The following is a 14,222-nucleotide window of genomic DNA, read 5'->3' on the forward strand; positions in this document are numbered from 1 at the left end:
ACCAGATAGTATTCAGGACTTTTTGGCTCCTACATCGGGTCCGTGCGAAATCCTGCGCTCAAGCCCAGATAGGCGTTGTGACACTTTTTAAATGATTGAACAGTATCGGTCTGCATTCACGGACATGTTGGAAGATGCTTTACTGGATTCTGGCTGTGCAGGAGCGTATCATATTCTAACCACACGCACACAGAGCACCATTTATAACCACAGGCACAGAGAGCACATAGATACTACACACACATACTAAAACCAACATACCATACAAAAAACAACACAAAAATACAGAAACCAACACACAGTGCACACAAACGCTGAAACCAGGATACATATAAATACTACAAAAGACAACAGACTCGTGCTTAGGGAATCTAAGCGCACTGTGGTGGGCTCTAGCACTGCTTTTTATTTCAGCTTTAGAAATATTCAGCTTTATTTCCACTACGTAACAAAAAATGCCCATCCAAGTGACCTTCAAAACCTCTTAATATAAAACTGGTAAAATACACGAGTGTGTTAGCTGCCCTCTAGCAGAAACTTAAAAAGACTTTCCCTGCCTCTTCCCTCCCCCTGCTCTTGAGCAGCATTTCTCCAACTAGTTTAAAAAAGTGTCGTTTGAATTCCGCTAACCAGAAGTGTACTTACCTCACCAGCTGAGGAAGTTGCAAGGTTAAACTACAGATGCTTTTGAAAGAGAGCTAACGGTAATCAGAGATAAGAAATGGATGCAAAATAATAATAAAGGGCTGGTGATGCCCTTGCCTACTTTTTCACCTACAAGAAGGTCTGCATTTATTTCAACGGCCGGGGAAGGGAGCCGCGCGGGCAGGCGCAGCTCGAGCCCACGCGGGGCTCTGCACCGCTGCGAGGCCGCTCCCACGTCGCGCGACGACGCATGGGCACGCCGGGCTCTGCTAATGACATTAATAATACAGAAATGCATGTGAAATCGAAATCATAATTTGCATATTTGGTGCTGTCCTCAACAGAAATAATGTTTATTTACTATTAACCTGCACAAAAATTATTAATTCAATGATGTTCTCAGACTAAATCTTTTTTTTTTTTAAAGCTCAGTATTTAAAAAATATATTCTTCAGAACACAGGCTGAAAAATAACACATTTTGATTTATTGGTCAATTACTGCAAACATCCTTCTACAGTTCTGTTTTTTTATTTTTTCTTAACGTAGATTTTGCTTTGGGGAAATATTTTTGGAGAACAGCATAGGTGCTTTGGGCAAAATATTAACAACTTTGCTCGTGCTACTTCTGTCATCACCGTAACGTCATGGTGTTTGCCCCCTTACCACTGCGCTTCTTTCAACCACAGCTGCTAGTTTCCATGCACCCGCTTAAACGCAGTTCTTGTTAGCTGTGCGTGGTCAGTCTGTATTAGATTAGCCAAGAGGTTTAGGTGATAAGCAGGGTAATTATAACAGTATATAAAGAAAACATTCTCCCTTTCTGTAATCATAAAAGAAAAGCTTTCTTTTTTCTTACTGACCTCTGATAGCATCACAAATACACTTTTTCATCAAAAACCGTGACAAGAACACCATTTCTTGTCACTCAGCACCAGTATTTTGGTCCTAGCTGCTGCTACGTCTGGGCTAGCATCAATAAAAAGCCAAAAGCGTTAAGAAGAGAACAAACTTTTAAAACTAGGTTTTAGTATTAGCCATTATCAAACGTGACTTGCTAGAAAATGTCACTAAGAATCTCTTTGAAGTGTACATTACAATAATATCCAGACGATAATGGTAAAGACCTGGTCCAGAAATAAAAGGTGAACTTATGAATCCGTAGTGGCATTTTCTTGGCCATTATTGCAATCATCGTCATTGTAAAGTCATTTAAATATTTTAGAAAACAAAAGGGCCTTCTTCAAAGAGGCAGTGCTAGGCAGGCATTAATGGGTTTCTGTTTGTTTTTTCCTCCCTCCATGCGATTGCATCGATTGCATCGATTGCATCGTGATTTTGGTGTTTAGCAACACTATCAAGTCAGGTCAGCTATGACAACCACATTGCAGTTCTGTTGCTTCTTTCGCTGACCCCATTTCAGGAAAAGAAATGTTTCTTTCCGTAAAATATCTTTGTGTTTCTTTCTAAATGAACGGTGAACGAGAACAACGGGATTGCAACAGCTACAACTTCAGTATCCCCTCGAAAGAAACAGCAAAATGCATGTGGCTAGTCAAGTAAACAGGTTAAAGAGGTGGTAAGGGTGACGAATGTTTAATCCTGAGTGAAAAAAACCCAGAATATTCCTTACAACAGTGGATCCAGATAGTTTTGGACCCATCATTTGACCATACCAGCCTTTCTCATCAAAACTTAAAAAAAATGCTAAAACTATAAAATAATGGGATTCCATAGATGAGGCACAGACCATTTATTTTTGCCTTAGTCAATAGATTAGTGCTCTGCAGTGAAGCATATCATATATGCTTATATATTTACAAACAGTTAGACAATAATTCTGCAAGCGTGGATGTACACGTGTAACTTTACGTGCATTAATAATTTCATAGAAAACACTAGGACAACAGGAGAACAAGAGGTTAAGTGTCCATCCAGGCTGGGGGAAGAGTGTTCAGCATCTCTCTGGACTGAGCCTTACGGCATACAGATACCGTTAAAAAAATATGGAATAACCATATCCAGGTGTAATGTCTGTCTCATTTTAAGAACTCCAAAAAGGAGAACCACTGTTAAGGACACTGAAATAAACTTTAGACTAGGAGAACTCGGTCTGGACTGAGCTTTGAGCCTGAGGATTTATGGAAACCAGGTTGCAGCCTGCAAGCCAGAGCCCGTTTTCACCGCCAGCTCGATGAATTTATCAACACAACAATTCAGCTTGTGATGTTTTATCTAGATTTAGCGGATCCTTTGAGCAGGAGTGTGTGGGAAACTTTACAGGTTGCTTCCAGCTCTGGATTGCGAGGACTCCAGAGGGGGACGAGGGAAAGACCCTGCCTGGTCTCGCGCGCGGCCAGCGGGACAGACTCGGCCGCGTCCCGCCGCGCGCCCAAGCCGGGCGCTGCGCTGCTCGCGGCGAGCGCTGACTTCACCCTGCAGGTGGGAAGCCTTTCTCAGTTGATACCTTCTGGTGAAAAGTGTTGGTTTCAGCTGACATTTCCAACAAAAAGCAGGTTCCCAGACAGTTCATAATGAGCCTTACAGCAAAATCCTCCCAGCTGTATACTTTACCGAGCTTTAATCAGATCATTAACTTTCACAAAGAAGTAGGAAGGAGGAGTGGCGGCACTTGAAGGGAGCTCAAAACAAGCTGAGTTTGAAACTCCAGACTTGTCACTGACTTAGCCTTTCATTGAGCCAATTATTTATGACATATTTGAAGAAATTCGGGAAAAGACAGACGTTCAAACCCGCGTATCGTCTGCTGGAGCGCAGCGAGGCGGCTGCTGCGCTTCCAACGCCCAACGGGCGCGCGGAGCCCCGCGCAGGCGGCGGCGGGGGCCGGCGCGCGCCAACCGACAGCCCCGCTCTGCGCCGCCCCGCGCAGGCGGGAGGCTCCCCCCCCCCCCCCCCCCGCCAACACCGCGGGAGCCGGCTGATTCCCTCCCCGTTTCTCCCCGCCGCCCCGATCCAAGCCAGGAGGGAGTTAACGGCCAGCAGCCGGCGCCGCTGGGCGCGGAGGGGCCGCGCCGGGTCTCGGGGCAGCGGCGAGGGGGGCGAGTGGCGCCCGCCGCCCCCTCCGCGGCTCCCCCCCCCCCCCAACCGCGGCCCGCTCCGCCCGGCGCGGCGCATCCAGGTCCGGCTTGTCGCGGGAGCCGCGGCCGCTGCCACGGGGGCCGCGCCGGGGCCGCCATGGGCTCGGCGGCGGCGGTGGCCGGGCGCTGAGCGGCGCGGCGCGGCCCCAGGCGCCTCCAGGGCCCCGCGCCGGCAGCGGCGGCGGCGGCGGCGGCCCCGGGGCGGGGGGCGGAGCGGGCGGGCGGCCGGGGGGAGCTGCGGCTCGGCGGAGGCGGCGCTCGGCCGCGCTCGGCCGCGGGGGGGGGGTTTCCCGCCCTCCCGCGCTCCCGCCCGGCGCGGCGCGGCGCGGCGGCCGCGGGGCTGAGGGCGCGCAGGGGCCGGCGGCTGCCGCCAGCCGCGGGCGCTGCGGGCGGGAGGCGGCCGCTGAGCCGGCGCCGCGCCGGGCCGGGCCGGGTCGGGCCAGGCCGGGCCGGGCCGGGCTGGGCCGGGCCGGGCGGCAGCCGGCGGAGGGGGAGCCGCCGGCCGCGCTCGGGGGCGGCTGCCCCCGGCCGAGCCTCCATCTGCAGCCCGGCGGCGGCGGCGGCGGCGGGAACATGGCGGACCTGGAGGCGGTGCTGGCCGATGTCAGCTACCTGATGGCGATGGAGAAGAGCAAGAGCACCCCGGCGGCCAGGGCCAGCAAGAAGATCACCCTGCCCGAGCCCAGGTACCGCCCGCCGCCCCGCGCGGCCGCCGGTAACGCTCCGAGGGGGGCGCGGAGCGGGGCGCGGGGGCAGCCGGCGGCGGCCGGAGCCGGGGGGCCCCCGGGAAGGGGGCCGGCGGCGCCCGTCGAGCGCGGCCTTTGGGCGCGGAGCGGGCGCGTTGTGCTGGGGGCAGGTTGCGCGGGCGTTTTTCGGCGGCGGGGCGCGGGGAGCCGCTCTCGCCCGGCGGAGAGCCCGGCTGCCTGGTTGCTCTGAGGCGCATCCTTCCCCCCAGCGGGTGAGAAACCCGGGTGAGCTTCGCGGTGCAAATGGCAGAAACAAGTTGAGCCGTTCTCAGACTGTGGTGTTCTGCAGAGCTGCTTCTTTTTTTTTTTTTTTTTTTTCCTTTTTCCCTCCCCCCCTCAGTTTATTTATTTATTTTTTTCATGCTTCATGAGATCTGACAGGAGAGCGGTGAGGTTTGGGAAGGGAGGACAGGTTCACCGGAGCGATTCCCGCGAGGAAGCGGCTCGCTGGGCAGAGGTGCTGTGCTGCGATGGAGCGATGCGGCTCCCGGCTGCGCCCGCCGAGGACCACCCGTCACCTGGGCCGGGGCGCTGCCCTTGCTGGAGCCCACCGCTTTGGGCTCAGTGGCAATGCCAGGTTCCCCCCCCTCCCCCCCAGGCGACAGTCCCTCGTTATGCATGCGTTATAAAATGATTTGAGAATTACCCACTCTTCTTATTTATTCCTGAACGGAAAAGTAAGCTTTTCCTCTCTGTTCATGGTGCATGCATATATATATATATATATATATATATATATATACACACACACACATATACGTGTAAAATCAAGATGTAGCCAGCAAACATTGCGTGTGTTGCATTTACAGCAAAATGCATGTAGGTAGTTTGCAAGTCTAATGGTGGCCTAGCTGTCTGCCCTGAATGAAGGATTACTGAAACGTCTGCTCACTCGTTCGCTCCTTTTTCTGTCCTTACCCTTTCCGTTCTCAGCGGCGGCAGGGGAATGCAAAGCAGGGGAAAGCCCGGAGGCGCAGCCAGCCCTGCGCTAACGCCACCGTGCTCGCCGGGGCATTGAAACCTCCGAGTTTGGCTGTGGTGTTGGAAGTCCAGTTAAAGACGGTGTGCTGGGGAGGTGAAAGGGATTCTTTTTATCGTTGTAAGCGTTTACACGTACCAGCTACTCTGTATCCGCAACGTTTAGCCTATGCTTTTACCCCAGACTGCAACGTGCTTTACTCGAGATGCTCGTAGTTGCGTTCGTCTGTGCGTTGGTTCCGTACGGCGTTCTCCGTAGCGTCGGCGATGGGCAGCGGTGCCCCGCGCTCGTAATGCTGACCCGACGCGTCTGGGGACAGGGGAACGTCGGGACGGAGGGTTCCTTGTAACGCCGCTAGAAATCCTGGCAGCGTCGGGGATGGTGGCGGAGCTCGGAAGCGGCCGCCTGGGCCGACGGCCCCTCGCGGGAAGCGCAGCGCAGGCTCGCGCGGAGCGCCAGGCCTCGGCTGCGGCGGCACGTTTCGCCGGGAGCGGGAGGAAGGGCTGGGGGTCGCGTTGCCGAAACACCGCGCTCGCAGAGCGCCGGGCGGGGGAGAAGCGGCTTGCAAATTACGTCAAATATTAAAACGCAGCGAATCGGGCGCGAGCCCCAGCGGAGCATCGTGCTCTGAAGAAGGTGAGACGGGGTAAGCGGGGAGGGAGGCGGCGAGGAGCGGGCTCGGCCGAGCAGGGGAGGAAGCCCGGGCACGGGGGAGAGCAGCCTCACCTAAGCCCGGGACCGCAAACGGCTCTGCGGCGCTCGAAATGACTGCACTTTTGAGTTTTTAACTGAAACCAGGGATTTCCTCACACAGTAGGAAATTGTGACCGTTATTCTGGTGTCAGATGTCTTCGTGTTCGTTTCTGGGGTTTTTTGTTTTTTTTTTTTTCTTCTTCTTCTTTCCTTCCAACCCCTGTCATTAAAACAGGCAGCGGTGCGTTGGGTGTGCTTATACATTGTGTACCACGGGCAAGCTGATTTGTCCAAAAGTGCATAAATCAGCTAGTTAAACATAGGTGGATAGCGCTAATATGACGGTATAGTAACAAATTTAAAAAAAAAAAAAGAAAAAAGAAAAAAAAGGACAGTCTTTCCTCACGTAGTTGTGAGCTCCCGCGCCGGCGAGCGCGGGTCTGCGTCGCCCGGCGTCGCCCCCGCCGCTGCTACACCTGTTGTCGCAACTTTATCTTTCTGAGATAAGTCTGACACCAAACGAAGTAAATGAGTTTGCTGTAATGAACATTGGAGGGGGCTTCCTGTTTATAAGGAAATAACTGTAGTGGAGGCAGAATAAATTCCAAGGCCGCGGGCCAAGGCTTAGCAGCAAATAAACCCTGCGGGTGAAGAGTTTATTGGCCGAGGGTCTGATTATTGCTGAGTTTACATGAAGCGCCCTCAGCCTGCTTTTGTGCTGAAATTGTTAAATATTACAATCTGGAAAGAAGGAGGACAGAAAACACTAAGGAGACAAGTGCTTAAGGAAAAAGCTTGGGGCGTTTTTAAAAGACCAAAACAAAACAACCCTTTCTCCAGCGCCTGTCATCTGCTGGGGCTTCCCTTCTGTTGCCTCCTCTCCTTCCAGAGCGCCTTACTGAGAAGTAGGAAAGCTGCAGTGTTTTTTCACGTTATGTTGTTTCTTGAAAAACTGTTCTGCCCTTAAATTTGTACGGCTGGAGAGGAGTAGGACTCTGGCTGGACAGAAGGACTCACAAAGGCAGAGTGACCTGCAGATTTGGGGCCTAAAATGGGAAGGCAGCCATGCATATATTGAAATATGAACAAACGTGAAACCTTAATCTTTTCTGCAGAGTTACTTTCAAATACTTTAGAGATTTGGGAGAAAGGGAGCAAATCAACCACGCTCTTAACTTTTTAGGCTATTCTGCAGCATTTTGAAGCTTTTCTCTTTTCCTTGTAAATTTTAACTTTCCTTATTTTGGTCAAAGGGAATGAAAAAAAAACAATTACCAACTTTTTTTTATTTGCAAACAGCTACTCAGTTCTGAGTAAAGGATTTGCATAATAAAAGCTGAGAAAATAACTGTGCAAGTGGTCCAAGAAATTGGATAGCTGGAATCAAAAAGGGTACAGGGCTTGCACAGCGCTTCCATGGCGCTGATGTCCTTACATTGGCTGTAACTGTTCCCGTCAGGATAGTTAACATTAAAAGCTTCCTTACTATAAACATCATGTAAGCTTAGGGTGTTGTTGGTGTACAGATACGAAGGGCATGGTAACAAAACATAGCATGCCTCTGTCCAGGGCTTCTTTTTCACATCTCTTGCCACAGTTGTAGATGTTTCTCATCTCATTTTTCCTCCCCAGCCTGCTTATTTCAGTAATTACATCTCTTTCACATTAGTTCTCATTTTTCTCCTAACTCTTCTCCTTGATCTCCTGCCTTCCTCCGAATCCTTCTGCTCAGGGGGGAGAGGAGCATGTTGTAGTCTCTTCTTTCTTAAAGTCACACTTTTGTCATGACGTTTTTGTTCAGGTATCGTCCCATCTCCATTTTATCTCTGGAGGTGTTTTCCACGCTGAAGACCAGTGCAGGGATGCCCCAGGTGCTCCTTGCCTGTGATGCGCTCTGTGCTCTTGTAGCTGATGTTCAAACTCGCTTGGTTAAGGCTCTCAGCACTCCGCTGCCGATCTGAGGCTTGTTGGCTGGTTGAAGTATGTTTTTTCTTTTTTCTTTTCTAATTTCATCCTGAGCTCTTTGCGATTTCCTTTTTTCCTGTTAGGGTGCTGAATACTGCTGAAACCCAAGTGCCATCTCCCACTAAGAGTTGTTACTCTTCCCATTCCTCCTCGATATCTGCTGCATTTTACTCAATTGCTTGTGCTTTTCTTTTTCAATTTTATTCCCTTGGCATTATTATATTCTTTCTCTGATTTTTTTGTTTTTAAGTTGTTTCTCAGCTGCGTCCTTCAGAGTATTTTTCTCATATCTCTTCAAACTTCTGCAACATCTCTAAGTTAGAGGCTAAAACTCTTCTCTGGTCTCTCCATTGTTAATCTTTGACGTGATTTTCTTTGGCTTTGTTAATGCCTTCTGCTGCTGCTTATTCATTTAGCGTGCTGTCTGAAAGAAAATTATCCTGATGCTTGTTGATGTCATTTTGCTGATACTCGCTGCCGTTGTGCCCATGTCAGCCCTTCGTTTGCGTCGTTCTAGCTACTCCTCCTTCTCTGTCACATCCAGGCTAGGATGCCCGTGCCTGGCTTTCAGGGCTCTGCAGGTAGCACTCAGCTTGTCTCACTTCTTACTATCAGGGTATCAGACGCTCCTCCAGCTGACTGCCGAGGCCAGCTTCTGTCATGCACCCGCTTAGTTTAAACCAGGTGCTCCTTACCGCTCTCCATGCTTTTGATCCATCTCCTGAAGGCTCCGGCTTCGAATCCCTCCTTAGAACGTTATTTTGCCTGCAAAATCTGGCAACGATGAATTCGCCTGTGCTTGGTGTGTGGATACTGCTGTTGGGTTTACCGGTGTTGTTTCCGGTCTGTCGCTGTCCATTGGCGCTCTCTTGTCGTAGACGGCGAGCGTGGGACGCGGAGCGTCTCTGCCCTGCTTGGGCTCCGCTGCACAGCGCGGTCTCAGCAGCGACTGAGGGTTGCTGATACCAAAACTCCCGCTTTGTATGCGGTTTGTTTAGAGAATATATTCGTTCCAGGAAGCCATGTGCTTTGCTGTACTTCTTCCTCATTATACAAGGGAAAAAAAAAAACCTTCAAAAACACTATTTCAGAAGAAAGTAGGCCCAGATTTTGCAAAGGTTTGTGCGTTTCCTGAATTTACACAAAAATAGCGCCATTGAATGCAAAATTAAACACGAGATTATGTGGAGGATTAAGGATCTAAAGGCTAATTCCGGTGAATTTGTGTCGCAATAACTTTGCTTGTGTAATGTGGTGTTATTTTACTGAAGCTTGTTCCATCTGCTTATATCAATAACGACTGCAAATCAGTTTAACGTCTTGTATCACAAACTCTATTTAAAGCAGCAGTGGATCCATTGACCCCCTTTTAACATAAGTTTAGTTCTCTAGAATTTTAAAACAGTTCAGATTGTTGTTTAATGTTTACTTTTTTAGTGTAAAATGAGTTTTTTTTCCCTTGGTATTTGTATATCATTTTCATTTGCTTACTAAGCATTGAAAATTTGAAACTGGAGTCAGGAATTAAAAATAGAATTCTGTACACTTGAACTGTTCAAAATAGTTTAATCCACTTCAGCTATAAGCTGATTTATTATTATGAAACTGTATTATATGCCACTGTTTGAATTGAACGTTTACACAAGAAATAAAGGAAAGGGAATGTTGTGAAAGCTGAAGATCTCTGAATAAGTAGCGTATACGAGACAGAAGTATCCTGAGAACTAGGACTAGCTTTGTTTAACCTTAAGTAGGTGTGTACCTGAGGCAAGGAGTACAGATTTGTACTTTTGAAGGTCAGAGTGTCCCAGCTAAACCAAGAGCTCATTTGAGGGTTTCCTGAAACTCATAGTTCACTGCTTAAATGGACACGTTCCATGTCATTGTGCTTTCTAAAGCATCAGATAGATGCAACTAATATTTCTGAAGTGGCGAATGTTGTCTCGCTGCAATCGGGCGGCAATACCTGTGAGAGCGTGAGCGTGTGCCCAGGGGACAGTGCCCTCTCGCTGCTCAGGAGGTACCGGAGAGCGGGTGCAGCGTGGGTGCCGGGATGCTTTCTGCTTGCCCGTTATGCCTGGGTCATATCCCAGCCCATCCCGGTATTTTTCCCTCCTTACTTTCTTAAGGTATTAAATTATTGCCAGCCAAAATCACGATGTTGTGTATTTAGTTCAGTGCAATTCAAAACAGTTGACATGTTTCAAAGATCAGCTCATACATTCGGAAAACAATGAAGCGTGTAGACTGAAGCTTATCTTTCAGCTTATATGGCTTGGGTGAAAAGGCATGCTTGAACCTTCATATAGTAACCCCTTTGAGGAGGGGGGGAAAAACTAATGTTTTTGCTGAACTGGCATTACAAGGAAGATTGAACATTGGTGTTTTTATAGTGGGATAGCTTTTAATCCTGGCTCAGAGTGAGTATAGATGACAGAGCAGTTAAAAACTCAATTTTGTTAACTTTACAAATTCTGCTTCCTTCTAACTTTGCTCTTAGTAGAAGTGATGATGGAGAAGGTAGTAAAAAGATAGCTTTCTTGAAATAGTATATGTAGGGGAAGCTAGAGATGCTAACAAAGCATATTCCCTTTTTATCTGGAGTTAGCTTTGGACTGTAATGCTTTCTTAACGGGAAAAAGCGTGCTTCGGAGTGGGGATGAGCTCTCATGTTATAGCAGCCTGTGCAGAAAGGCGGATTACGACCTCGCTGCATGTCCTGCCCCTGCCGGCGGGACCAGCTGGGTGACACCTCACGCGGGGATTCAGATCACTGCTCGTTACAGCTACGGAGTCTGATATGTTAATAAAAGATGGGGCCTTGCTCTGTGCAATGCAGAAATGCATAGGAAGAAAAAGGTCCTGTTGCAAAGCGCTTGCAGCTTTAATAGACAAGAAATCAGTGTCTAGAAGAAGGGCGCTATTTTTATTTATATTTTGTAGGTCCAAAGCTAAACTGATAAGAAAATAAGTGATGTATTTTTGTTCACATATGGCATGTCTGGCAGATGTAAGAACTGCAGCTTGAATTTCTGAGGTTTAGGTGAATGGTGGAGGCCCTAGACTGTCTTAGTCTGCAGCGTGCAGTATTGGAGTCTCTCTGGGCCTAGGAAAGCATGATCTGGCCTTAAGAGACAAGTCCCAATTAGTACTCCTGTGTGGAGGTTAAAAGGCTGAAGCTTATGGTTTTAAATGTAGACCTTCCCTAGGGCCTTGCTGCCTTAATTAAGAATAAAGGTAAAACCCAAGCGTGAGGATGAGCTGGGAAGAGACCAGTGTTCAGTCTTCTGTTACTGCGCTAAAAACAGAGGAACGGTTATAGAATCCCTTTTCCCAAAATGTCCCTGTAGCATGATCTTATGTTCTCGGTGTAATACATGTGTATGATACTGCGCCTGGGCCGGGCAGGCTGCTGGTGCCCCTGCGCTGTCGGGAACGGGCAGGAGGTGCGACGTGGAGGGGCTGGAGGGAGCTAACCTGGCATGCGGCGCGCCCCAGAAACTGGGTATTGCTAGTGAGAAATATGTGTGGGCAGATTGGTTTTTCAGTGTAATTAACGAACATGATAGGTATAATTACTTTTCAGTGTCTGCGACCTTCCAATATGAGATGCTTTCAACAAAACTGGAACTATGACATCAGGAAATGAACGCATACAGCTCTTGGTTTCTGTTCTGGTGAAGTCATGTGGAATGGTCTACTTTAATCTTCTTTTCCATAATAATGTTGTTTTTTGTAATTAATAAAATTAGAAAAAAGCCTATCAGAAGCAGTCAGATGCAGGTGCCTAAAATGAATCACATAATTTAATTGAACTAAATTGACATAAAAGCAGCAGTTTCTAGCTTTAGAAAATACAGCTGTTTTCCACATAAAGAGCTTTACCCCCTGCTTAACAGTTTTTCCAAGAAAATTGTTCCCGTACTGAATAAACACATAGGCCTTGCATAAATAAATGAATAACACGTTCTAGGAGTGTTGGGAGAAACTGCTTCCATATAGTAGCCCTGCAGTGATGCAGGAATTTGTCCTTTCAGTATCATGTATCATGTCCTGCTGAGAAGGAAACTGGGGAAGGGACAGATCTTTCGGGATCTGGTGGAGAGCTCTGCAAATCGAAGCATTAGTGAAACACTAGTAGTAACATAGTAAAGTTGATGCAGCTTGTATGTGATCCACTGCAGAAGATAAGCACCAGCTGGCAAATCATCAGCTGCCTTTGGACCTCTCTGACCTCTCGCGTTGCCTTGGGTGCTGCTCTGGAGATGGATGGGGTTCTGTACTTGGGAGGAGCTGCTGCCTCTGCCCAAGGGGCAGATAGGGAAAGAGCTTCCAGAGCTGCTGCTACTTCCGAGAAAATTGAAAAGCCTGGGGAAATCCAATAAAGCGCTCGTGCTGCAGCCCTTGCAGGGAGACACCCCTTTTGCAGGGATGGAGAGCCGCCTCCGCGGTGACAGTCCTGTGGATGCTGCCTGGCTGCTCTTCTGTTTGTTGCAGTTCAGTCTTTAAATTAAGAGGTGAGGGCAAGCTCTGTGAAACGCAAGTCTCAGTTACACTGAACTTGAGCTGAAAAGAAGGCAAATGAAAACCTTGATGGGAACTTTACTCTTGAGGTCTGAAGAGCCTGGTAAGACAAGCCTAGCTGCAACAGAAGGCAAGCTGCCCAGCAGGAATGCGGTCCAAGCCGCTCGGGGTTGCCGTCTCGAGCGGCTCGCAGAGCTGCGGGGCGGCGTGGGAGCAGCGTCCCCTGCTCGGGGCCAGCGGTCGGGGCCCGCGGGCTCTTCCCCGCTTGCTTGGTGCCAACCTGCTCCGACCCTGCAGTAAGGACCCTAGCATCTCGTGCGCTCGGTGCTGACTGCCCCGGTGCCTGGTATGCGTCTCCCCGGGGATCACCCCGTGTGATCTGGCCCATTTGCCTGTAGGCCTTCTTAACATCTTTAAAAAAAAAATTACCTCCTTTTCTAATCTTTTGCTTTCCTTCAGTGATAAAGCTTCCTAGAAGTCTTGTTGATACCTTGTAGTTTGGCATAGTGAGTCTGTAACTTTTCAGGCTGTTGGAGTTTTCCACTGCTCTCTGTCCCGCACCCGTTCCACAGTTATTTAGTTATTGTTCCTTCCCCAGCTTCATCCTCTTGGTGCTGCTTTCTTCTGTGTGGCCTCTGAGGTGGTGAGCCTTGGTGCTCCTTCCTGCCTCTCTTTCCTCGTCTTCAGCATTTGCGCTCTCTTGACTCCATTTCCCAGCCCTCAGTATGTTGGGAGGATGTGTGAGTTCGTGCTTCTGAGATAATTTTCCTTTCCGAGCCTTCGCAGTGTTTTCTGTTTTCTTAAACCTCCAGGCTGATTCCTTGCATCTTCCACTTCAAATTCTGTTTTCACATTTAAACCATTCTGTATCTCTCTGCATTGGTTCCCCCCCCCCCCCCCATTTACCCTAGATTTTCCCAATCTTTCCTAATTGTTCAGTTTATCAATTTTCAGTGTTCCTTTATTCACACTGCCCTTATTTTTGGAATCTTAGAATTAATTTCAAGTTTAAAACACACAGTGAAGAGCAAAAAATCAATGGAGTCAGTTTTACACTTTACATACTTGCTGCTGCAGTGTTTTGGATGCAAGGCTATAGAGGGATGCTTATTTGTTTAAAGAGGATTGTTTCCTCTAGAATAAAAAAAAATCTTGGGAACGTTTCTGTTAGTTTTAAAATTAGATTCTCAAAACTTTTTTAAACAAAAGTTAGGACAGATATTTCTTGACAGTTTTCATTTTTTGACATTTGCATGGCTACACCTTTAAAATACACTTCTCTAAGAAATATTATGACTATAACGACTATGCGCCATTCTGCCATTTTTCTGAATTATATTGTGTTGACTCTATTATGCTTTTAGTTTGAAGGCCATTGAGGCAGGATCTTTGGTGCAATTTTAGCAACTTTATGATGGATTTGGCTAGTGCAGGTAAACATTTAAGTCTCTGTAAAATTGCATGCTGAGATTAAAAAAACAAAAAAACAAAACTCCAGTGTAGTATGTTTCAGTGTTTCAGTCAATATTGGCCTTCTTAATTCTTGGTTTCTCAATTAATGTTTATGTTAGCA

At 48.3% G+C, this 14,222-nt stretch overlaps 1 protein-coding gene across 1 annotated transcript in view; it reads left to right on the forward strand.

The window, feature by feature from the left end:
* Positions 1 to 4,234: 4,234 nt before the first annotated feature.
* The window catches only part of GRK3 (G protein-coupled receptor kinase 3), a 79,866-nt gene continuing 69,878 nt past the window's right edge, over positions 4,235 to 14,222 (forward strand). Inside the window, exon 1 of the mRNA XM_068911687.1 lies at positions 4,235 to 4,428. Coding sequence (XP_068767788.1) covers positions 4,316 to 4,428 — 113 coding nt within the window. The 5' untranslated portion in view covers positions 4,235 to 4,315. The remainder of the gene's footprint in view (positions 4,429 to 14,222) is intronic.

Source organism: Struthio camelus, chromosome 17 (assembly GCF_040807025.1).
Source record: "Struthio camelus isolate bStrCam1 chromosome 17, bStrCam1.hap1, whole genome shotgun sequence".
Taxonomy (NCBI): domain Eukaryota; kingdom Metazoa; phylum Chordata; class Aves; order Struthioniformes; family Struthionidae; genus Struthio; species Struthio camelus.